This window comes from Sorex araneus, chromosome 5, assembly GCF_027595985.1.
Source record: "Sorex araneus isolate mSorAra2 chromosome 5, mSorAra2.pri, whole genome shotgun sequence".
NCBI classification, from domain to species: Eukaryota; Metazoa; Chordata; class Mammalia; order Eulipotyphla; family Soricidae; genus Sorex; species Sorex araneus.
In genome coordinates this window covers 102,848,599-102,872,873 of record NC_073306.1, presented here as the reverse complement: position 1 = coordinate 102,872,873, position 24,275 = coordinate 102,848,599, and the positions used below count along the sequence as shown (strand labels likewise).

Below are 24,275 nucleotides of genomic sequence, written 5' to 3'. Positions count from 1 at the left end.
CTTTCTAAAATTCAAAGTGTTTTTTAAAAAAAATCCCTGGCTGTGTAAGTTAACTCAATACTACCGGAAGAATAGTGGATTATTGTGGTGGATGTAAAAAGGGATTGATTGCACTGAATTGTTATGGTTTTTTACAATTAAGTGTTAGACAAGGGAAGGAGTTATCATAAATTGGGATAAAAATCCCAATCCTAATGTTCTCTTTTGGCCTCCTCTACCACTTTTAAATTTTCTGAAATCCTCATTTACCTATAAATTATGTCTATATTTAGAATAAAGTTGTTTCTAGTTTCCAAAAGGCTGTTGTGAAATCAATGATGCATCTTTATAACCAGTGGTATTTTAAGATCAAGAATACATAATAAATTGGAATTAAATTGTTAACAGTGGTAGCCTCTGGGTATTCGGACTATAAATGATTTTTATCTTTTGGGGAGAGTATATCTTTACTTTCTGCAATAAAATACATATTATATTTGTAACAGTACAACACATTTTTAAAGAATAACTTAGAATTAGATTAGATTCTTATCTAGAAAACTTCCACTGTAAGAGAAAAAAAAAAGAAAGTAGTGTTTAAATTATGACACTGCAGTGCTTTCCAGAGAATATATACAGTTTTTACTCAGCCAGGGCATTTACTTTAGTAGACCTCAAATCTAGTTTCAACATCAATGGCTGAAAAGTTGCTTTTACGTTACTGCTCATCAAATTTACCTACATGTTAACATTTCAGTTGGCAGTATTCTACTGACATTCTTATATTGACTAAAGTAAGTTTATCTAAGCTAAAAACAACAGCCCCCCCCCCAATGTGCAGAGGGACTGAAATAGAAGCTTCTTATTTTTTGTTTTAAATAATGGGGAAAATGAAACCCATTAACATTTTGATTTTTAGAGTTTGGACCCTGTGCTTTGAACAGAACAAGAATATATCTTGACTATGTTACACCAATAATATACTAAATATTAGCTCATCTACCTGACAGAACAATCACATAGCCCTTACTTAATTTTCAAGGAGGATGGGACAAGGGGAGGGCAAAGATTTATTATTATATCACTTTCTGTGGGCTTGGGAACTGAATTTCTAAAAATAAATGTCTGCTCCTCCTAATTCATATAAAGTTAAAAGCAGTATACTATAAAGGTCTCCTCTTCTTACAACATACCAATGAACAAGGAGAATATTTGCTATTATCATTAAAGAGAGATGTTCAAAGGAAGTGTAAGCTTGAAATATATAACTCTGAATATACAATGTTCCTTCAATAAAGGCTGGGCAAGGGTCATAAAACTATAAAAAAAAATACCCTGCCCCTTTGGACTATAACAGCTAATCATTAGCCATCCATTCGTAATGTTTACCTTTTAGTGTGTTATTTTCACATTTTTCTTCATGGGGACTAACCATTAGTATCCCCCTAAGACTAACAAAAGTACATTCATTGCCTGCTGGCAAATGATTTCCGGCCCCAAAGCATTTGCTGGTAGAAAAAGTTAAAGTATATCTAGGCTTATATTTCTATTATTATTGGGCATTAGCAGCAGCATAAATTTTTCTTCCAAGAAATTTATTCTAACTGGCTTCACATGTGATGATAAAAAGGCACCCAAATTCACACATAATACTTACAATTTTGTAAATCAAATTTAGGAAAAAACAAAAACATACATCTAGTAGGTCGTTCAGAAATCTTTAACTAAATGCAACTATTTAAAATTCATTCTCTAGTCAGCCCTCTTCTCCCCCACCCTACCGCCAAAATCCCATCCCCAAACACCATTAACTTCCAAATTAATATTCCTCTACATTTTAAAAAGAAAGCTTGTTTGCATTGAAACATAGTTATGTAAACAAGGTGTTGGAGGAAGATTTTTCTTCTCAGAGTATTCAAGAGCTAGAGTGAAGCTATTTAAAGAATGGAGTACCCAATTCCTTAAGCCAGATGCTAGTATAAATATGAAACTATGTTCACACTGCTGATGAAACTATTTTTAGTCTGTGCATTTTGAAGAGTACTATTCAGCAGTTAAGCATTTTAGGGTGGGCTTTCAGTAAGCTTCAAACAGAATCTAGTCTTATTCTTGCCCTTGTGTTAACACACAGTCTGGAGGGAGGGCTGCTCTTCAGCTGGTACACATCAGTCTGTCTCATCAGGTTAAAATACCAAAAGAGTTGGGTAAATAGTCACTGCTCTCTCCCATACCACTCTTCGTACTCCTGCCTCCTCCCCCACATCCCTCAATCGCTTGCAAGATCCAAGGCATTCTCGAATCCAGACCCTGGAGGGTTAGTTTCTGGTATGCACCGGGATCCCTACTTGCTAGTCTAGACCTGAGGTCCGTGTCCATTTTTGACTGGTGCCTAGTTGTGCTGTAGAGTTGTTCGTGTGCTGAGTTTCACCATCTAGTGTATCTGATTATCTAGTTAAGTTGGACTCTTTCATTCCAGACAACAACAAGAAGAAAGGTACAAATCTACAAGGGGGTTGAGGGATCCAGAAATGCACAGAAATAAAGTGACTCTGGGGCATATCCTAGCAATGTTTTTCACACTAGGCACATCTGTCTCTGAGTGTAAGCTGTTAACTGACTGTTGCTAATGAGGCCAATGAAGGTGTGTTGATTGTACAGGTCATTTCCTTCCCAGTGCCTTGCACATTCTAGATACAATTATAGTAAATACACACAGAAGGAGTTCAAGAAATGACACAGCCCAGGATGATAAGAATCTCCTGAAACAGTTACAGATGTAGAAATTAAGAGTGTGACTAAGACACTACAAATGATTCTCAACATTTGGTGTGCATCTTTCCTCGAAACTTTCCCTGGGACTAAAGATCTTTTACAAAGAACTGTCTTGCACTTTGCTCATATAAAGGAAGTTCCCCAGTATTGCTGGGCAATATTTGCCTGAAATCAACTGGTCAGTGGCATCCTTAACTAAGAGGTTACTATTATGTGAAAAAGGGTATAGTCTCAAACTTCAACCAATGTCATTCTCTTTGTGGCTGTGAATTCATTTACCTGTAGGCAGGTGTGGGTCTGTACCCCTTTAGATCTCCCCATTAACCAACATGCAGGGAAGAAGGTAGACAAACAAAGTGTAGAGTCCATGGTAGAATGATTAATACTTTACTTCTAAGAATCTGAAATAAGAGCTAAGTCAATCAATCTGGGAACAAAAAATTGGGCGATCTAGAGCCTTTGATAAAAAAAACCATTCAAAGGAAAGGATTGGAAAAAAGGGAAACAGGAAAAGAAAGAAAAAGATTTATTTTATCTATCCATTATCAAGAATATTCCATCAAAACACTTTGTTAAAAATAACAACTACACAGTGTTAAAAGTATTATTCAAACCCAGGATGAGGACCTAATAGTTATATGTACTCCTTTTGGCACTAATGAAAGACTTGCATATTTTTAGATAAATTAGCACTTCATTCCCCAATTAATTTTAAAAAGGGAGCCCTGGCTACAGTGTCTAGAGTTGAGCTCTAAATATTCCTCAAAGTTAAACTAACATTAGAAACCACTCTAGACTATCATGGTTTATAATGATATCATCAAGTCTCTGATATGTATTTATGACCTTGTAAATCCTAAATACCAATCATTTACCCTAAGATTGTAAGTGGTTTTGGTGACTCAAGCAGACAACTAGTACTATTAGTCAATGGATTAAGGTACTACTCGTGGATGGTGAACATTTATCCTAGTCTAAACTTCAGTTCATTTGTCACAGATTTTCTACTATTCTTTTAATGATTCATTTTCCATCGGCAATATTTATACACGGAACTGCAATATTGGTAGCTGGTGGTGCAGTGCGAGGCTGAATTATTTTTTCTTTCAAAGCAATAGTAAGTATCAAAGCACAGTCAAATTGAAGATGGCCCTCCACACGGTTGGAATCAGATTGTCTGGCAAACACGTCCAGGCCTACTTCTCAAACCACATGTAATGTTCTGACTACCAACATGCCCATCGAGTCATTAACAAGCATCCTAAATTGTACTGCACATATTTAAGTGATTAGGAGAGCAATCCAATGAGCCTCATTCCAGTGGTTTGTAATTTTTAAGAGTTGTACAGTACAACACACATGAGAGTCTTTGTTTTTTTGTGCACTACAAAGCACATTCCCTTTTAGAGAAGTGTTTATTTCCTTCGCTTAGCTTGAACCCACTTTAGGCAGATGGGTTACAATAATCTACAGAACCTGATTCAATCTCAGTAAACCATCTTTGGTTAGGCACATTTCTAAAGAAACTGCTTTTAGGGGCTGGAGAGATAGCACAGCGGGTAGGGCGTTTGCCTTGCACGCGGCCGACCCGGGTTCAAATCCCAGCATCCCATATGGTCCCCTGAGCACGGCCAGGGGTAATTCCTGAGTGCAGAGCCAGGAGTAACCCCTGTGCATCGCCGGGTGTGACCCAAAAAAAAAAAAAGCAAAAAAAAAAAAAAAAAAAGAAACTGCTTTTACTCAGGACTGGCATTTTTCAATACTGAGAAATCAATCTGGGCAGTACGTGCAAAATTAGTAGTCATAAAAAATTCTCATTTTTCTTATCCTTTCAGGACCCATTCAGAAACTGTTCAGAATTAATATCTCTCTATTGCTATTTTTAAATAGGGGTTGCTCATGGCAATTCTCCCTCGCAGCACCAATCTAAAGGTTCATGTCTAGGTTTTCCCCATGGGTTGAAGGGGCCACATAGCTATACTCTGTGGTGTTCAGAGGACTATGTGGTTCCCAGGTTCAAACTCAGGTACGTGCTTAGTATCTACTCATCTAACACCCTTTGTGTAAGTGACACACCGAAAATGCATGGTAGGTTATTTTTAGATTTCACATCTGTGTGGCAGTTATACTTCTGAACTTTTAAATTAATTCAGGACAACTGATTCCAATACCTCCTAGCCACCTGCTAACATGAGGCTTTTCATAGCCCAAGCAAGTCTCAGGGCTATCACTAATCCAAGTTCCAAGTTGGGCTTATTCCCAAGAGAGAAGCCTCAAAGAAAATGACTTAAGAGTAGAATACATTAGCAGTGTTCTAGTCATCTTTAGTAGAACATGATTAATTTGATTTTTTCAGAAGTGATATATTTATCTTTACTGATATTCTTAGTAATATAGATTTTCCATTTATAGTTGTGATAAACTATTTTCTATTAAAATAAGTTTTTTATGTGATATTAGTATAGTAGCTTGGCACTCTAAAACAATGACTCCAATAGTCTCTCAGATCATAAACTATGACACCTCAATAAAGTATTAATTAAAAAAAAATAAGATTGAAGCAAAAGGGCAGTTGAATGAAATTATTAAGTAAATAACAAGTTATCCATATGACAAAAATTGTGAATGAAATGTCTAGGAAATCTTCATTTATGGCCTAAAACTTTAATTATACCACCATTTATCAAATGCTTTACTGTCTGAACACTGTCACGAGTGTGTAGAATTCCATATGGTATTATTCATACAACATCCCAAGGCAGGAATTAAACAGCTTTTTTTATTTTTTATGGGGGATCCTGAGTTCAAGTTCAGGACTAATGCTATTCTATACTGTCCCCAGATAAAAGACTTAAATTCTAGGCATTCAGACATTCATCTAATACATATACTGAGCATCTACAACATGCCAGTAGATGTATTAAATTAACAGAGAGACAGAGGAGCCCACATTCCCGTCCTTGTAAGTAGTTTAGTCTAGTAAATGACAGATTGGATCTTGATGAGAGAAGAAAGAAAAGGTCTCATCTTGGACTTTAACTCATGCTCCCAGGAAATAAGCCAAATTTAGATTCATAAACAATATGTCGAGTTCCCAAAGTAAAAGACAAAAAGTCATTATTTTATAAATATTTAGAATATTAAGGGTAAGACTGATTCAAGTAATAAACAAGTTGCTGTTAGAGAGGCCACTGGGTCGATTTGACGGAAAGGCTTGTTAAAAAAAAACCTTAGGCAGCCTTATTTCATGAAAACCTGATAGATAAAAAGCAGCCTAGAAAATGTACTTGCAATGCAAAATGGGGCTGTGATTCAGCAAAAGGAGTTTTTCAGGGCTTCCTATTGTTGCAAACCCTTAGAGGGTTTTTAAAGAACAAGTAACTATTAAAAACATTACAAAACATCCAGATTATACACATAGGAGAAGATAAGAATTACCTACTGTCAACTCCAGCCTTCAAAAATTTAATCCATGGGGGCTGGACAATAGCACAGCAGGTAGGGCGTTTGCCTTGCATGCAGCCGATCTGGGTTCGATTCCCAGCTTCCCATATGGTCCCCGAGCACCTCCAGGAGTAATTCCTGAGTGCAGAGCCAGGAGTAACTCCTGTGCATCGCAGGGTGTGACCCAAAAAGCAAAAAAAAAAAAAAATTTAATCCATGCCCAGTGAAATGGGACACTGGGCTACTCTTATGCAGGAGGCCTTGGGTTCAACCCCCAGGACCCCATAATCCCCTAAGCATCACCAGGAGATGCTCTGAAGCATAGGACTAGGAGTTGGGCATCGCCACAAAAAATTTATACATGGACCTTTAACTAAGAGCTAAGAGGATTCTTCAACATAACATTTAGGCATTTGAAAACTTACAGATTTTTTTTTTTTTTTTTTTTTTGCTTTTTGGGTCTCACCCAGCGATGCACAGGGGTTACTCCTGGCTTTGCACTCAGGAGTTACTCCTGGCAGTGCTCACGGGACCATATGGGATGCTGGGGATCGAACCCGGGTCGGCCGCGTGCAAGGCAAACGCTCTACCTGCTGTGCTATCGCTCCAGCCAAAAAAAAACTTACAGATTTTTAAAGGAAGTGCGGAAGAATGACAATTATCAGTACACCTCCATCAAATTTCCATGTTAGGTATGGTATGATTTGGTATGACATGGACGATTCTAAATCCTCCCTATCTTCATCCCCTCAAGAGATTTGATAGGAAAGTTTTATTCAACCAAAAGCTTCCCCCAGAGCAAATACTCTGATTTCAACGAAATCTACAATTAACTTTGTCTTTTGGGATAAAGTGGCGTTTGCCTTGCACACGGCCGACCAGGGTTTGATTGCTCCCTTCCTCTCAGAGAGCCCGGCAAGCTACCAAGAGTATCCCGCCTACACAGCAGAGCCTGGCAAGCTACCCGTGGCATATTCGATATGCCAAAAACAGTAACAAGTCTCACAATGGAGACGTTACTGGTGCTCGCTCAAGCAAATCGATGAGTAACCAGATGACAGTGCTACAGTGCTAGAGTGATAAATTGATTTAATGAACCACACTAGCTGTATTTGCAAAGATAAATAATGTAGCCAGCAAAAATGGGGGAAATTTTTAATGAAAAATTTGTGTTATTTTCCACATAAGTAATTTGTTTGGTTTTTTTTTTTAATTAGCTTGCAGATATTTGCTTTGACGAATCACGGACACCTACTGAGAGTCAGATAAAGACTTAGCATTCTTGGATTTCAGCTCTGCATGGCCTCCCAAGCAGCACTGGGCACAGTCTTGAAAATTGACCCCTGTACTGCCAACTCCTCTGGGCCCAATCAGCACAGTCAAACACTGATTTTTCTGGACAAACAGACAAACCAATGGTGGCCACCAAGGTCCTATGAATGGTTCCCGGGAGCCACCCCGAGCCCCTAAAATACTTAACATTCTGAACTGAAAATAATACCCATTAATCAGCAGACTGTACATTGGTATGAATGAAATCTTTGTATGTATAAACAAATGAAACTATAGATCCAAATAAATCAAGAAAGAACCTTAAACTAAATTATCTTGCTCTCAACATCCTAGAACTTTATGGTGGAAGTTCTAAAGTTTTGGCAAACTATTAGACATTTCAATAAGGAACATGTATAATACATGTATTTTTCTTACTAATCGGTCATGTTAATACAAACCATTATGTATTTATTTGAGACAAAGAGAGGCAAGCATTTAGCATTAAGCATAGAAATTTTTTTTAGAAAGCCAAGTTTTAACTAAGTGTAAGTTCCTAGGGGAGTGAATAAGTCCTTCATAAAGAAGATCTAAGCCAGTTATGACCACAAGCATCTTTCTAATATATCATTTTGGTGTAACAGAGAGATCATATGAGTTAGGAATCTCTATGCCACAAGTATACTAGAGTAGTAGCAAAGAATCGAACGATAATCCCCTTTCTTTAAGCATTAATGAATTTACTAATGGGTAAGACAGATACTCAGGCATCTTTTTCCATGCCTCTACTAAGCTCTACCTAATAACATAGTTGTGTCTATGTGCTTCTCTACACTATGAGTTCCTAAGGGCTGGGAGTGACTAGGTTTTTTTCAAATTCAACTCCCTTTCATAGCCAGAACACTATTCTGATCTTCTTAATCACTGAAGACATATAACAGTGATTCTACTTGCAAAATATAAAGTTAAATGAACATCACAGCTATCTAATTCTCTCTAGATCAGTACTACCCAATACAAGAAAAACATAAGCAACATGTATCATATAAAATATTTTAGTGATATATGACTATTTAACCCAACCTATCAAAAATACTATTTCACAGTTGGCTAATATGAAAAACATTACTTGTTATTCTTTATAAACCAAGGTTTTCAAATTTTGTGCAAATTTTACACTTATAGTATATCCAGTGTGCATGCTAAATATTTCACACTTAAAGTGATGTCTAGTACTATTATAGTGATGTTTAAAAATATATTAACATTTCCATTTTTATTTCAAATGGAAATAAAAGTTAATGATATTGAAACAATAATTAAATAATTAATAATGAAATAATAATTAATAATAATAAAATAAAATTTTAAGTTAATAAGCTCAGTAACGGTAGGCACATTTCACTGCTCTACAGCTATAGGAACTTGGCTATGAGAGTCAGCAGCATAGTAATACTTACAAAGAGCAAAAAAATGTGCACAGTAAGATCCTGTTTTTGAAACAAAACCATTCCGACACAGAGATAACTGGAGAGATAACTATCAATTGTGAACATGTTAATTTTTAAAGGAATGGAACGGGACAGTAGAGAGGACTTTCGCTTCTGAATGGTTTAAATTTTCTCAGGTAGAAAGGAGGAAATTAAGAGAAAAAAGATTGAGGTGTCATTTTGTCTTTAAAGAGAAACCAATACAGTTACACTCGGAGAATGCTCTCTAGAGACCACTTAGATTTCTTTGGAAAATTCCAGAAAGTTGGAGGAACTAGAGGTAACTATATATTAGGTATGTGGGATTGAGGCTAGAGTGTTTGACCAGAAAAACAGATATGGGACAGGTCTTTCAAATGCTGAAGCACTGTCAAAAAAAGAAAATTTTTATTAATTCTGTTGTTAGAAGAATAGAACTAGGATCAATAGTATGTCTTTAATTGCATGGCTTTTAGTACACACATTTTGAATTTAAAATTAAGAATTTCTAATACAAAGATTGGTCACCTTTTACCTCATAAAGTCAAGAGTCCATAATTGCTAAAATATTAATGTCATCTGAACAAGTTTCATACAGAAGATATTTAAGAAGTAAATGCAGGACAAATACCATAACTATAATTTGTAAATAGATTATCTGCCCTTTGATCTTATTATCCTGTTGGATTTATTATTATCATAAAGACTTGTGCATTTACAAATCATTTGCTACCCAATTTTCTTCTTTTTTGAAAATGCTGTAGAGTTTGATATATTATCCTTATCTCCTAGAAGTGACATATTGTCATGGAATTATCCACTTGATTAATGAAATGTAAGTAGATGTGGTGCATGTTATTTAATGTTACTATTGTGTATGTACATTTAATTGCCAGTGCTTAACTCTCTTTTCTTCTTTGTATGACAACAGTGTTTATTTGAGTACCTGATGTATAGCCATCACAGAGGACAAGTTTGTTTGTAGTATTCTATATACTACAGGGAACTGGGTGTAAATTTAAAAAAAAATAGCATCAAGTAAATTCTAGCACAGAAAATTAAAGTTTAAAACATCCCATTAAAAACCATTTCAATAAAATCCTATAAGTTTCCTGGACCCACAGGAACCCAATACTTGTATATTTAACTCTGATTCAATTTAACTAACTTATCATAGATATTCAAATACTTGTGATTTAACTTGGATGAAGTTGCATGCTACTGTTATCTGTATCTTGATATTCTTTTTATGTTGTAACTGTCCAGCTTTGTTGAAAAATATTTTTCAACATTTACTTTTCTAGAGGAAAAGTGGGAAGAAAATTAATATTCTTGACTAAATACTCCCACTGTATGTTTCAGGCTCCCCCATATGTAATCTAATCTAATCCTCCCCTGTTCTGCAAAACAGGTATTGTTAACTGTTTGACAGATAAGTAATCAAAGCAGAATTAAATTTTTAAGGTCACACAGCTTATGGGCAAGGGTTTGAAACCAGTCTGTTTTTAGAAGTTCATTTCTATTCTAGTACTACAAAGGTTTAGTGCCTCTTTCAAAAGAAGTTACCCTAAAATGGTAGCTTCTACACTTGTTCACTTTTGAAATATTTGGTTGAAAACAATAATATCAACAATGGGAAATAAAAGACATTTTCAATTTTAGGAGAGGAGGGAAGAGGAAAGGAGGGGAGTGTAAAGGATAGGGCATAGCAGGGAAGAAAGGGAATATGGAGGAACAGGGAGGGGAAAGGAGGAGAAAGAAGGGAAAGGAAGCAGAGAGATGGGAAGGAAGGGGTAGGGAAGAATAAAATCTATGGAGACTGTATGTGTGCGTTTAAAAAAAAAAGTCTATATTTACACATAGTCATCAGGTGATGGATAATTATCCAGGTAAATATAGGGTTTTCTCTGCTAGAAAAGTATACATTTCATCATGCTTTGAAATCTGCCTTCGATCAGCACATCTAAGAAAACAATGTTTTATTTCTTATTGAGTGAATAGGCAATGCATACAACATTGTTTTTGCAGGGGCAAATGGAATAACTTTTAGTCGGCGAAAGGAGTAGAATGAGTAGTTGAACCTGGGGAAAGTCATCTACTATGATTAGCAAGCAACCATTTTAAGAGAGGTGGATTAAAAGACTGCCGTAGCCTATAATAAGAAGTATTAAACATCAAACTAAATCTATCCCCTTAATAACCTGTCTCCTTAAAAAAAGATTACAATAAAATAAAATTAAAAAAATAAGATAAAGGAAGAGCAAGTCCAGTCTAGATTTGTTTATTCCCCTGCACATTTTTTAATCACTTCTATAGTCCTGAAACATGAAAAAGATTCCCTGAGGAATGAATTGATAAGTGCCAGTATCAATATGTCAAATGTCGACATGTAACAAATCCTAAACACCACCAATAATCCTCAGAGCAGCGGGCTAGCATCCAGTGCATTCAAAAGGTAAAATTCTTTTCAGAAGTTTCTTTCTTTTTTTTGGGGGGGGGGTCACATCGGTGGTTCTCAGGGGTTACTCCTGTCTCTACATTCAGGAATTACTCCTGGTGGTGCTCAGGGGACCATATGGGATGCTGGGGATTGAACCTGGATCAGCTGTGTGCAAGGCAAACGCCCTACCTGCTGTGCTATCGCTCCAGTCCCAGAGAAGAAGGTTCTTGAGTGAGTGTATAGATTAATACGAGAACAGTTAGATACTAGACAATGCAAGTCTGTTACTCTTCCTAACAGCTTTCAGTGAGATAAGCACTCCATAGAAGGTGTCATAGGAAGTACTAGAGAAGAAATTAAATCAACCATACACATGGGTGTCCCAAGTAGATTCAGAGTAGAGAATTCCAGAGATTTCAAAAGAAGTTGATCATAAAAGTCACATATTTACTTAACCTACTAGGTAAAGCTTTGAAGTAAAAGTACTGATACAGTTAAGGCTATTACTGGACAGATAAGGCAAACACATAAGAAGAGATAGACCATTATATTAATAATTATAGAGTATAGTGGTCAATAAAGTAGTAGAGACAATGTGATAAGAACTGCTTAAGGCAGAGAAAATCTATAAGCTGGATATGTTAAGACAGATTATAGGAGCTTAAAGTGAATCTTAAAGTAAAAATAGTATTCTTACAGGTAAAAATCCTATGAGTGGTGTTCCAATAATAAGTAAAGGTATTAGCCACTCAAAAGAAATTGAAGAATTTGTAGGGCAGAAGAATGGGTATATGTGGTTTAAGGAGAAAGAAGACCAAGCAGTTAGACAAGTTAGGTTAAAGCATAAAGTTTACATAAAGAATCCAAGATAAGGTAGAAAGATAGTCTGCCTTAACATTCTGTGTGCACTTTGAGCAGACAATTTCACCTCTCTGAATGTATAAGGAAATAGTCATGAGTATGTGCAAAGCTCAAGAATTCACAGTGCAGAAAAAACAGAGGCAACTGAAACATTCAGCAACATTAAATCAAAGTACAAAACATTCCACAATGAAGCATATAGCCAGAAATAAAATGGGTATTTAAATAACATGGAGGCATTGTCAAGATACATCTACAAATTTAAATGGGGGCTGGGAAAGGGCAAACTTCAAATTTTATTTTTGTGAGAAAAAAAGATGTGAATTCTTGTCTACATTCACATTCATATACATTGGCATATAGAAGCATAAAATGCCAAAATATAGTTACTAGTGAGTGGAGAGAAAATAAGCAACTTATATTTTTCTACTTTTATTACCTACATTTTCTAAGATAAGCATGCATAACATAAGTAATAAGAAAAGCAATAATAAAATTCAGTTATTACAAAAGAAAAGAAATTGAGGCTGGATAAAGATTTCATGGGATGTTTTCCTAAAACATTTATTTTTTATTTTGAAAGTATGTGTTTATTTAAAACAAGAGAAGCAAGGCTGGAAGTGGGGAAAGCTGCGAGGCTGAATGCCAATATTTAAGGCAACTCAGAAGTATAAAAATGCAAGAAATTATTCAAAACTGAGAAAATACTTGCCAGACAGGAGACACAGGAGGAAAGGCATTTGCCTCACATGTGACTGACCCCAGTTCACATCCCCAGCACTGCCTTATGGTTCCCCAAGGGATCATTCCTGCCAGGGATCATTCCTGAATACAAACCAGGAATGACCTCTGAGCACTCGCACCGCACGTGTGTCCCAAACAACTCCACAACTCTCCCTATCCCACAAAAAAAGAAAAGAGGAAGCAGATGGAGAGGTCCTGAAGAAAAGAGTCTTGACCAAGAAAAGTTTCTAGGATTTCCCTAGCATGATAAATAAAAACACAGAATAAGAGGTAACAAGAAGCCCCACAATAGGTAGTTCTATTTGATCTGCCCCTCCTATGCAAAAATGTTCCAACACCTGTTCCTTCACCAGTACACATGTTCCACCAACAATGTTCGCAGTTTCCCCATTATCATTCAGATTTGAAGGAATGATTCAGAACTTCATGAACAGCCTAAAGTATTCGTGCCTTGAAATCAATTTTTCAAGCTGTTAAAGGAGCTTTTCAAAAAAGTACAAAAGCTGGGGGCTGGAGCAATAGCACAGCGGATAGGGCATTTGCCTTGCATGTGACCGACCCGGGTTCGATTCCCAGCATCCCATATGGTCTCCTGAGCACCGCCAGGAGTAATTCTGAGTGCAGAGCCAGGAGTAACCTCTGAGCATTTCCGGGTGTGACCAAAAAGCAACAAACAAACAAACAAATAAAAGTTCAAAAGCTTCTCGGCATTTTGCCTTTGAGTATGGCAGTCATTCGTGGTGCTTATGGTTGCCCTCTACTAGATTAAGAAAGGTATGTTTATTCATAACTTGATGAGAGATTTTACAGATTTTTAATAATGAATTAATGTTGCATTATATTAAATTTTCTATGTCTTTTGGGTGATTTTTTACATCTATAGAGATTTTTATTGTCATCTTTTACTTATTAATGGAAACACTTAGGCATTATCTACAATATAATATTTTCTAACCTAAAGGTCTATAAACTCACTTTTATAGGTTTATTCAGATTTTTCTTTAAATTTTTCTTAATTCTCTTCTCCTTGATCTAAATAAATTTGTAGTATTTATCTGTTTTGTGTACATTTTTAAACATCTAAGCATAAAATTATTTATGCTATTATTAAAAAAATTATGTACTCACTGTAGAAATAAAATTTTTGTTTGTTTTTTATTTGGGGGCAACATTCTGGGGTGTTCAGCACTTTCTCCAGTCTTTGTATTCAGGGGACTACAGGGAGTGCCAGAAATAAAACCTAGGTTGGTAATGTGAAAGGCAAGAGTCCTATCTGTCAATCACCTCCTATATATATATATATATATATATATATATATATTTTTTTTTAAAACCAGTCTCTTAAGGCTAGAAGATAGTATAGCGGATAACCTCGAATATGGTCAAGCAGGGTTCAATTCCCAGCAGCCCATATGATCAGAACCCCACCAAGAGTGATCCCTGAAAAGGACCAGGAGTCAGTCCAGAGCACTGCCCACTGTGTCTAAAATAAACAAAAGAGAAGTCTTTCATATGTTGGATAAAACAAAACAGAGGAAGGAAATACAAAATGGCCCAAATCATCCAAACAAGAGAACTGAGCTTACATTGGAGAGAGGGTACTGGGGAGGTTCCCCTTGGGGCCCCGGTGGAGGCTCTCTGGTGATGGGTGTGGTGTTGGAATGATACATGCATGAAAAGCATAATTAACAATACTGTAACTCCCAGTACCTCAATTAAAAACACGCTTTAAAATATAAAATCTAAAATTAAATTTAAAAAATTTTTCCCAGTCAATTCAAGTCATACAAACAGTAACCAAAGGTTTTATATATATAACAAGGAGCTCAAGTCATAGGAGGAATTAAAAAATTTTCATGATCTTCTCATTAGATGGTGACCACCATAAAGAGCTCACTAAGAAATGAAGTTGATATTGAAGTATGGGTGGGTTGTTTGCCTTCTCCATGTATATCAGAGATATGCCTAAAGACTACCTGATCAAAGACAAAGCACCAGAAAAACAAAAACATAAAACAAAAAGGAAGAACAGCTAGAGGCTAGAAGGATGATAATGAGTTAAACTAACACATGATAATTTAAGGGAGACTTGTTCTCTATCATATATGATCAGACCACATAAATAAGCCAAATGATAAGCTGTTCTTCAACTGTAGATCATACAGAGGCACAAAGTAATTGAAGCAAGTATTATCCTCACTGCTATTATATACAGCTCAAGAAGCAAAAAAGGCACATCATTGATGTTGAGTCACAGTGGCTCCTGCCATATTAGTTGACTGATACTCATTCGCAATTAGTCAACACTTAATTTACTGTTTTTTGAAACAACAATAACAAAATATGTAACCATATTTCAGGAAATGTACTGACAAAATAGCATCATTTTCCTCCATTTTGCTCTGAAGAGCAGAAAAATTAAAGTCATAAAACTCAAAGGAAAGCAGAGTTAAAGTTTTGATCAAGTATAGCCCTACCTAGAGGATGATTCCTGGTGGAAAAAGCGTGGTTTCCCTTTTACAAGGAGACGTTCCTAAATCTCGCTCCTTAGGGATCTGGGCAAAGAAGAGTTTCTACAGTTCAAATAGGTAACAGGGTGCAAAGGGCCACTTGAAGGGTCTCCCACTAGTCAAAAAGGTGAGTGATTCCGTAAAAAAATCCTGGTGAAGAATTGAAAACTACTGTGATGCTCCAATCAAAACAAAAGAAGGTTGAGGACTATTTCAATAAAGGGTCATGGGAATGTCAGCTATAAGAAGCATGTATCCAGGGCTGGAGTGATAGCACATTGGGTAGGGCATTTGCCTTGCTCGTAGTCAACCCGGGTTCGATTCCCAGTATCCTGTATGGTCCCCCTAGCACCATCAGGAGTAATTCCTAAGTGCAGAGCCAGGAGTTACCCCTGAGCATTGCTAGATGTGAATCGAGAGAAATAAAAAGAAGAGGCATGTATCCAATCCTAATCAGCTATCTCAGGTGAAAAATCCTTCCCAGGACAAGTTTTCAGCTTTAGAATACTCTTACTAGAAATATTAATATTGTTTTTTTTCAAACATAAAGTGAGAATCCTTCCCATTTCTACAACCCAGCAAGCAGCTAAACATATAAAACTTAAAGGTGATCTCAACAAAGCCTCTAAACATTCCAAGCAAAGACGCTATTGGTCACTCAGGATACAATGTATTTTGACAGAATTTCAAAGAATAGAAAACCTATATAAGATATAAATGTATATGTGTATGTACATGCATGTATGCTAGTATATATATCTGAAAGATGTTTAATAGCATCTTCATCTTTAATACTCTGAGAGGTATTATCATAATATTATTATTAGGAGTTACTAAATTATAGGAAGTTATGATTGACTTATTAGAAGTACCCCCTAATAATAATGTAATAATATTATCTCTCAGATATTAGTAAACCAAATATTTCAAAGTGTGCTAATTAATTTTTTACCCAGTTGATCTTCTGAAAATCCAAAAAGATAAAGCAAGGTACACATCAATACCAGTTTTGAATGTAGTAACCTGAAGGTCCAGACTCTTTCTGCATATGACACATGCACAGGTAGAGCTTAAACTCTCCCACCCACTATATTTCAAATATCATCATGTTGCCCAAAAGTACAATAAAAGTCCCAGAAACTGAACAGAGAGGGGAAGCCCCTCTTTCTCAGTTTGATGGAACTTTAGAAACAGAAATTAAACTGAGAGAACCCTCCCATCATTAAATCCAACCATACCCACACCCACAATCTTTTGGTCTCTTTTCTCAATTTCAGCTCAGACTTTTTCTAAAGACACATTTGGAGATGAAACCATTCGTAACTGCCCATCCACAGACAGTTTGTGGCAGCATAATTGACAATGAGTCTGCTGCAAAAAAATGAAAATGCTGTTTTAATAACCTTGGCCTAAAATACATTCTGTTGTATGCCTCAAAGGGTTTCAATAAAAAGTCAACCTGTAGAGACATATTTTCTTGGCTTAAACAACAATTCAAAGCATATAAATGTAGTCCAACTATAATGACATATTTATAGGCCAATAAAGCTTACACTGCAGCTTTCATACTTCACTTAAAGGAACTCTGTAAGAAGCAGTGTTATATAAAATAATTTGATTTTTTTCAAACTATAGCCCAAGGAATAAAAAAATTCAAGTTTCTATGTTTAACAGATAGCTTTTATATTCCTTAGTTGCTAAAAATTTTGTCAAATGAAATAATTCTTCATCTGAGTACTTCAAACTGCCATACCAAATATGGGTATCAAGTCCACTTTATTATAAAAGCTAAGTACTGTAATTCTAAAGACAAAAATAAATAACTAGAGGCTTGTAGAGTGAATGATTTAATCAACCTGATTCTTCTGGAAAAACAGGTTTCTGTGTTCGTTATGCTTATGAATAATACATTCCTTAACCCTCCTATTTTAACATAGTTCTTTTTTCTTTTTTAATAACCTCCAGTATGAAACTGTCTGAAAGAAGGTAAAATATCTCACTGAGTAAAGTCACAATTTGCATTGGTTTCACATGAACTTTCTTTTTTAGAAAAGGACAAAAAGAAAGGGACAAATACTCTAACACATCTCTGAAATGTTTTTAAGATTATTAGTTCTCCCACTCTCTTAATCTATGGTTTTAATCACCATTTAGTATCTTAAATGACAATGCCAAAGATTTTTTAAAAGCAAATATGATAGCTGAAGTTTTGTCCTTGAAGGGGAAGGAAGGAATAAAAACAATGAAAGAGTTGTGATTTGAATCAGAACAGTTATTGGAAGCTGCCATGTGGGGCAGAGTTTCTTTTTGCAGAGTATTAATTTGTTGGCAGACACACATTTGTGAGAACATTCCTTTGTTTTTTTATTGTTGTTGGTTTTTTTTTTTTGTACTACTTAGAGAGACAGGAAGTGACACAAACTAGGATTAAAGGGAATTTATTCTATCTCAACATTGAGCATGAACAGTTTTTTAATTAGCTTTCCTATGTTTAATTTCATTAACAATTTGCTCTTTTACTATTACTACTTTCTTATTATTTATGCTTTAATATGATGAAATAGCTCAGTTAAAAACATATTGGAGTTTTAGTTCATCCATGGAAAGGTGAGCTCTTTCCATTCTCTGCTTACTTCCACCAAAAAAAAAATAAAATAAAAAGAGAGGGTCTTAAGTAATCTCAGAGTTCATCGTCTTTCTTTGGTAAGAACAATGAAAAGCTAGAAGGGTTCTACAGAAGGAAAAAACCTAATAAGTGTGTGAACTTCCATTAACAATGTGGTATTGGAAGTGGTTTCAGTGTGGCCAAGAGAAAGAGAGATAAGAAAACCACTGTGCCGAAAGAGAGGTACAGACAACAAATATTTTGATGTTGTAGACAGAGAAAGGAAGGGGTTGAAGGGAAAGTTGCTCGAACAGGAATGCATAGAGCAAATGACACCCCCTGTCTCCCCAATATAAATCCTAACAATGTAGACTTGTAAACCTTAGATCACACAGATAATGGAAACTCATTACATTAAGGAAAGTTTTTGTTTCTTTTTCCACTTTATTACAACACAGTGTGCATTCCAATTACAAAAGCTATTTGTCTCAAATTCCCCACAGTTCATACCAACTGAGTAGAATTTCAAGGCCCCAAATTCTATCCTTAAAGGGGAATTTACTTAAAAAAAAAGAAAAGAAGTGTATAGTGTCTCTTGCTTAACAAAGGCGACCCTCCCAATTAAACCTCCAGTTGATGATTTTCCCTTCCTTAGTAGTGATCCCAGAGTTATCCCTCTCAAGAGAGAGACAAAAGAAAAATCATATCACCTAAGCAGTCTTTTATCAGTACACATTCCTTGGTTTCTTTTTTTTTTTTTTTGCCCTACTAAACAAAGAATTTGGCAAGATGTCAGACTCAACAAGAAACATTATTTTAAAGCTAGATTTATAAGTCTCTGAGAACTTTGAGTATCCACTATAAACCAATTTCTTCTGGAATTGATTATTTTAAATAAGATTCAGGAAGATCAAAGCTTCTAAATTCTTTGAGAGAATTGAGAGATTGGGTTTCTTTCATGTTCATTAATAAACTATCAATTTTAGACACAAAACAACTCTGCTATAAATACTCTTGTTTATATGTGTGACATCAAGCTTAACCATCTACACATCCTTTGTCCCCCGTGGGGTTTCCTGTTTAGTTTTTATTAGTAACAGTATATTCCATAACTCAAAAACAAATCAAACAAAAGTAGGTTTTAATGTTAAAGAAAACATAAGATAATAGTATTGCAACTTAGATAATATATTTTTAAAAATCACACTAAGACATTATTCAGCATTTGTACATGTCAAAAGACAAGTATTATGGCCACAGAATCAGGGGGGAACAGCATATATGTGTGTATGTGTGTGTGTACATACACACACATATACATACATAGATTAGTTTAAAAAATTAAAACCACTAGATTAAAAATTTTCTCTAAATGTGCGCATGACAATCAGGTCACCATGTCCCAAATATTGCCATCTGACATCTACTACAAGATGCCAGGAAACTGTTGATTATTAAAGTCAAATTACAAGAAAATCTTAATGTTATTTCTCAAACAGAGCACAACTCATCAGAAAGCAGAATCACAGGAAAGGCTTAAGTGAGTTACTGGGGTTAGTCAGTGTCTTGTTTGCCAATTGAAATAAATAGTTGTAATAGTTAAATTCTAGTTTTGAAAAAAACAGGAAGTTCTCACATTAATACTATGAAAATCAGCATTGTGCTAAAATGAAAGAAAAAGATGCCTTAATATGTTAAAGTAAAGTTCCTCTTTGCCTAAAGAGGAAATAACTGGTCTAAATCAGAGGTCAACAACTTCAGTATTGAGCAATGCTAGAACAAGTCAGTGAAATGCCACAGTAAGAGGGGGGAAAAGACCCAAGGACACAAAATTTTCCTGGAGAGGAAAGTATTATGAAACATCAACAGAATTAATTGTGAGCTATTCTTATATGCCAATTATCATCCTAGTATTTTACTATCTTATATATCACTGCAACCCTGTAAAGTTCCCATATTCTTAGATGAGGAAACTGAGGTTTAGAGGTCTGATTATGTACCAGGGTCACAGAGCTAATAAGCAACAATAGCTACTAAAATTTAAAACTTGAGTAACTCTAAAACCGAAGTTCTCCTTTAAACTTAGCATAGAAAGGGGTAAAGGGAAGGGAAAAGAATAATATAGAATTGATGGTGAACACTGAATTTTAAAATCTCAGGAAAATATATGCCCTAAGTAATCAACTAGTAGTTTCTTCATTTTGGCATAGCTTCCTTGCTACATTTAAGTCACTCATCTCTCTTCCTCACTTTTCCATCAGCGTATGTCATCCAATTCTGACATGTTATTAATAGAGTCATAGTATCTACTTAGAACAAATACTTAAGCTATTCATTTATTCCATTTTAAGTGCCCTAATTAAGTCATGCTTTCATATCAAATGGAAATTTCTTAGGGCCACATGTTTTGTAAGCCAGTTTCCATTACTGGGTTCTTCACATAGATACCCTGGGATCTAATAGACAATGCCCATGACTAACCCACATGGTCACTGTCCAACTATACCCCCAGGACCTTGGGAAGGTAAAAAAATTATATACATGTGTATGTGTGTACACTGTACATTGGTTATACATATACATGTATAATAAATATATATGTAATTATAGTTTCCAGGAAAACCTACAATAAAAAAATAAGTTAACAAATATGCCCACATATTAGATTTAAAGTACAAGTTATATTTACCAAGGTCAGCCTTTTCCTTGAGGACATCTTTGAAGTTGAGTCCACTATTTAGGGTTGACTGCCTGTACTTCAGCAGAGCTTCCTTCTGTCCATTCTTTCCCAAGACCTCAGTTTTCACTGTCCCAGCAGGTATGCCACATCTCCACTTGGAGAAATCAGAATGCACCCACTTGACCAGGTCTTCAAGCTTCACAATAACCTTCTCAGAAACAGCAATGACTTCGTCCTAGAAGGGGTAGTTGGGGAAGAACAAAAAGCATTATTCTATGGTCTAAGGTAAATAATAGGTTTTCAACAAATTTCATCTGAAATACTGTATGAGTGATTTAATTTGATGCAAGCGATGTGTTTTTTAGTGACAAAGAATCCTCAATAGCTCACTGCAGTTCAATGGTTTTTCAACTACTTAGTTGTTTAATTGAGAGCACTTTATAATAATATATGTATGATTTTAGCTTAGAACGTGTCTATATTATTGTCAATGATCCCAATAATTATTTTTAATTACTGTTACCAAAATTCCCTTTACCTATCTGACCTCTTGGGTGAAAGCTAAATTTTGGGTACAATTAATTGCAAAAGTAAAAATTGAGAGCTAGATGACTAATGGTTGGCCTGTCTCTATATAAATGGTCTAAGTAAATCTGGGATTCTTGGAACTCTGACTCACCCCAAAATTCCTATGTTTATGGTACATTTTCCCTTGGCTTCTACACAAATATTGAATTTAACTTTTGTCCTAAAAATTAAATAAAACTGTGATGTAATCCCCAAAGAAATACTTCATAAATGTTATGTGCTTCCCACTGAAAGAAACTTACACATTCTCATGTTTCTTTAAAACTTTGTAAGTTGAGAAATGAACTGATTTTTTCTTCTAATACATATGCGGTAAGAGGCAAGAAGGAGGGTGAGGAGAAAGTCTTTGAATCTAAGAAAAGTAGTTGAAACTTAAGTTTCTCCTGTGGATCATAAATTTAAATTTTAAGTATTTCTAATTGTTTCCAGGAAACAGCCAAGTTTTCTGACTCAGAATTAATCCAACAAGATATTTAATAGGTATCTGTACATGAAGAGAAAGAGGGCCTCTCTCAACCAAAGATTCTTTGCAAAGGCTTAAGAAGATCATCTCACAGGATTTTAAGTTAAATTATTTGAAGCATTTGACATTTCAACTTGAACTGACTTCTTTCATTACTTTTACTTCAAATTTCTGAAGAAAGCATAGCTGTGAAAAACTAAGCTTACAAAATCTTAAAAACATTTTTAACAAACAACAGGAAGATGTCTCTGAGCTATTAAAAGGAATTCACAAGTGATTTTTGCTAATTTTACTGTTAAACACCACTCCACTCTGTCTTTCTTCACACACACACACACACACACACACACACACACACACACACACACCCCACATACACACAACTCCAAAGCAAACAAAAAGGGGTTTATTAGATAAGCTTTACACAATGAGAAGCCTTGGATTTAGTTTTTCAAAATGTTTTAAAGTAGGATCTAAAATTTCACTTTTCCTCATACAGTTCCAAGCTGCTTCTGAGAAGAAAGTTTGTTAAGCAATGGCAAAATAACAAATACTCTCTCAAAAATGAAAAGTAAAACTTTCTTAATGGAGCCTTTCTCTTATCATGATTAAATATGAACTTCAACTAAGTGGGAGACAAAGTGAAACTATGTTTTTATCCTCTGCTCAAGAAAAAAAAATTTTGATACTTCATAAACAATGAGGCATATTACAAAGTACCATTTCAATGATTTCACTCAGCTTCAATACACCATCCTATTGAAATAAAAGATCTGGAGTTGTCACGCATTTTATAGCTATTACATGGTGATTATTAAATGTCAGAATAAAAATTCAGGCTGGGTATTGTTTCAAAGCATATGGGAACAGTTTCCAGAAGGGGCACACCAGAAATCAAGTTTAGAATATATTGAAAAATAATTAAGTATCAAGGTCATTAAGTCTCAAAATTAGCAAAGAAGAAATTTGGCAACAAATAACCAAATATGGTTCCTAAAAAAGACAAGTCTGGAGATGAGTGTTATTTTCAAATAGCTCTAACTATGATCAAATAATTATCATTTCAATTACCAGTTGCTTCAGATCTTTTCCAAGAAATGGTATGACTAGCTCTGGCTGGCTTACAATGCCCGCCAAACAAATAGTTTATTAACCAAGAGAAAATACAATCCTTATGATGTCATTGATGAATAAACCCATCTTTCATGATTCAGTCAGTCTATAGATTTTGTCTTCCCTCCTCTTTCGCTCTCAAACAAGTCTTCTAAATATACACATACATAAAAACAAATGTAGGAATTCAGATAAACATGCAGAATCCATAAACCCAAGTTTGGATTAATTGTGAAACCGCCAGTATGTTTTACTGTGGATTCACAGAGAACTGGCCCTGCAACATTGTCAAATGCCAGGATTTAGAAGGAAATCTGATAAGTGAAGGACTGGGAAACAACAAACCAACCCCCAAAGCAAAATAGCCAACATATATATAAAAAAATGTCTCAGGAAACATTACTCTGTACACACAATGACATAAATCACATGTTCGTACTTACTATTCTGAGCAAGTGCTGACTAAAGTTCCTAGTACTCACCATTCTCAGGCAGGGCTCTATGTCTAAGAAAAGAATTTCAATAAGCTCATCTCATGATTACATTAGCCCTCTGCAAACAGAGAATTAGTCCTGGATAAATATTGCTGATTTACTCTAATACAACACAAAAGGAATACAAAAAAAGTTCACTTTGTTATTCTATTAATGTATCTTGGCTTTTCAATTAACCCAGTCTCTAATCAATATTTATGTAGGCTGTCTGAAGACACTTTCTAAGTACATTTCCCTTTCATCATTGTTTTAAACTGCCTATTTCTATGCTTTGAATTTTATTTCTATCAATGAATAAAAACATCTTATTCAATCATGAAACCCTTAAAGACAGAAGAGATCATGCAGTCAAGAAATCATAAATGAGTCAGCATCTGTGTAAGGCTGAACACTACGACGTGTTGTAAAAACTGGTAAATTTATGTAAAGTATATGTGTTATTTTTTGGCCATATTATAAAATAAAAGGATTTTTATCAAATGCAATGCATACATTAAACCTTTAGATTCGACCCTGTCCAAAATAATTGAAAGTGACTGGCAGTTGCTTCTCTTAATGAAAAGTTCATAGTTGACCTCACTCTTCCCTACTACATTGCATGCAATATACTTTTTCCTTATGTGCTGGACCTCTTGGACAAGTACTAACATTGGAATTTGTGTGGCCTGATTTAATCTAGCTCCTTCAATTTACTGATGAGGACAGTGAGATTTGGAGACTTTTCTTAGTGTATCTTCAGGTATAATCCAGAATCCTGTACTGGACTCTGGAGCCAGAATGCCTGGGTTCAATTCTTAAGCCTGCAATTTACTCACTGGGCAACACAAGGCAACTTCTTTAA

At 35.3% G+C, this 24,275-nt stretch overlaps 1 protein-coding gene across 3 annotated transcripts in view; it reads right to left on the bottom strand.

Moving 5' to 3' along the window:
- Positions 1-24,275, bottom strand: part of ARID5B (AT-rich interaction domain 5B) — a 198,725-nt gene that overhangs the window by 144,881 nt on the left and 29,569 nt on the right. For all 3 annotated transcript variants that reach the window (XM_004616517.2, XM_055139448.1, XM_055139449.1), the window contains one exon: positions 20,786-21,011. In XM_004616517.2, the coding sequence (XP_004616574.2) occupies positions 20,786-21,011 (226 nt within the window). The remainder of the gene's footprint in view (positions 1-20,785; positions 21,012-24,275) is intronic.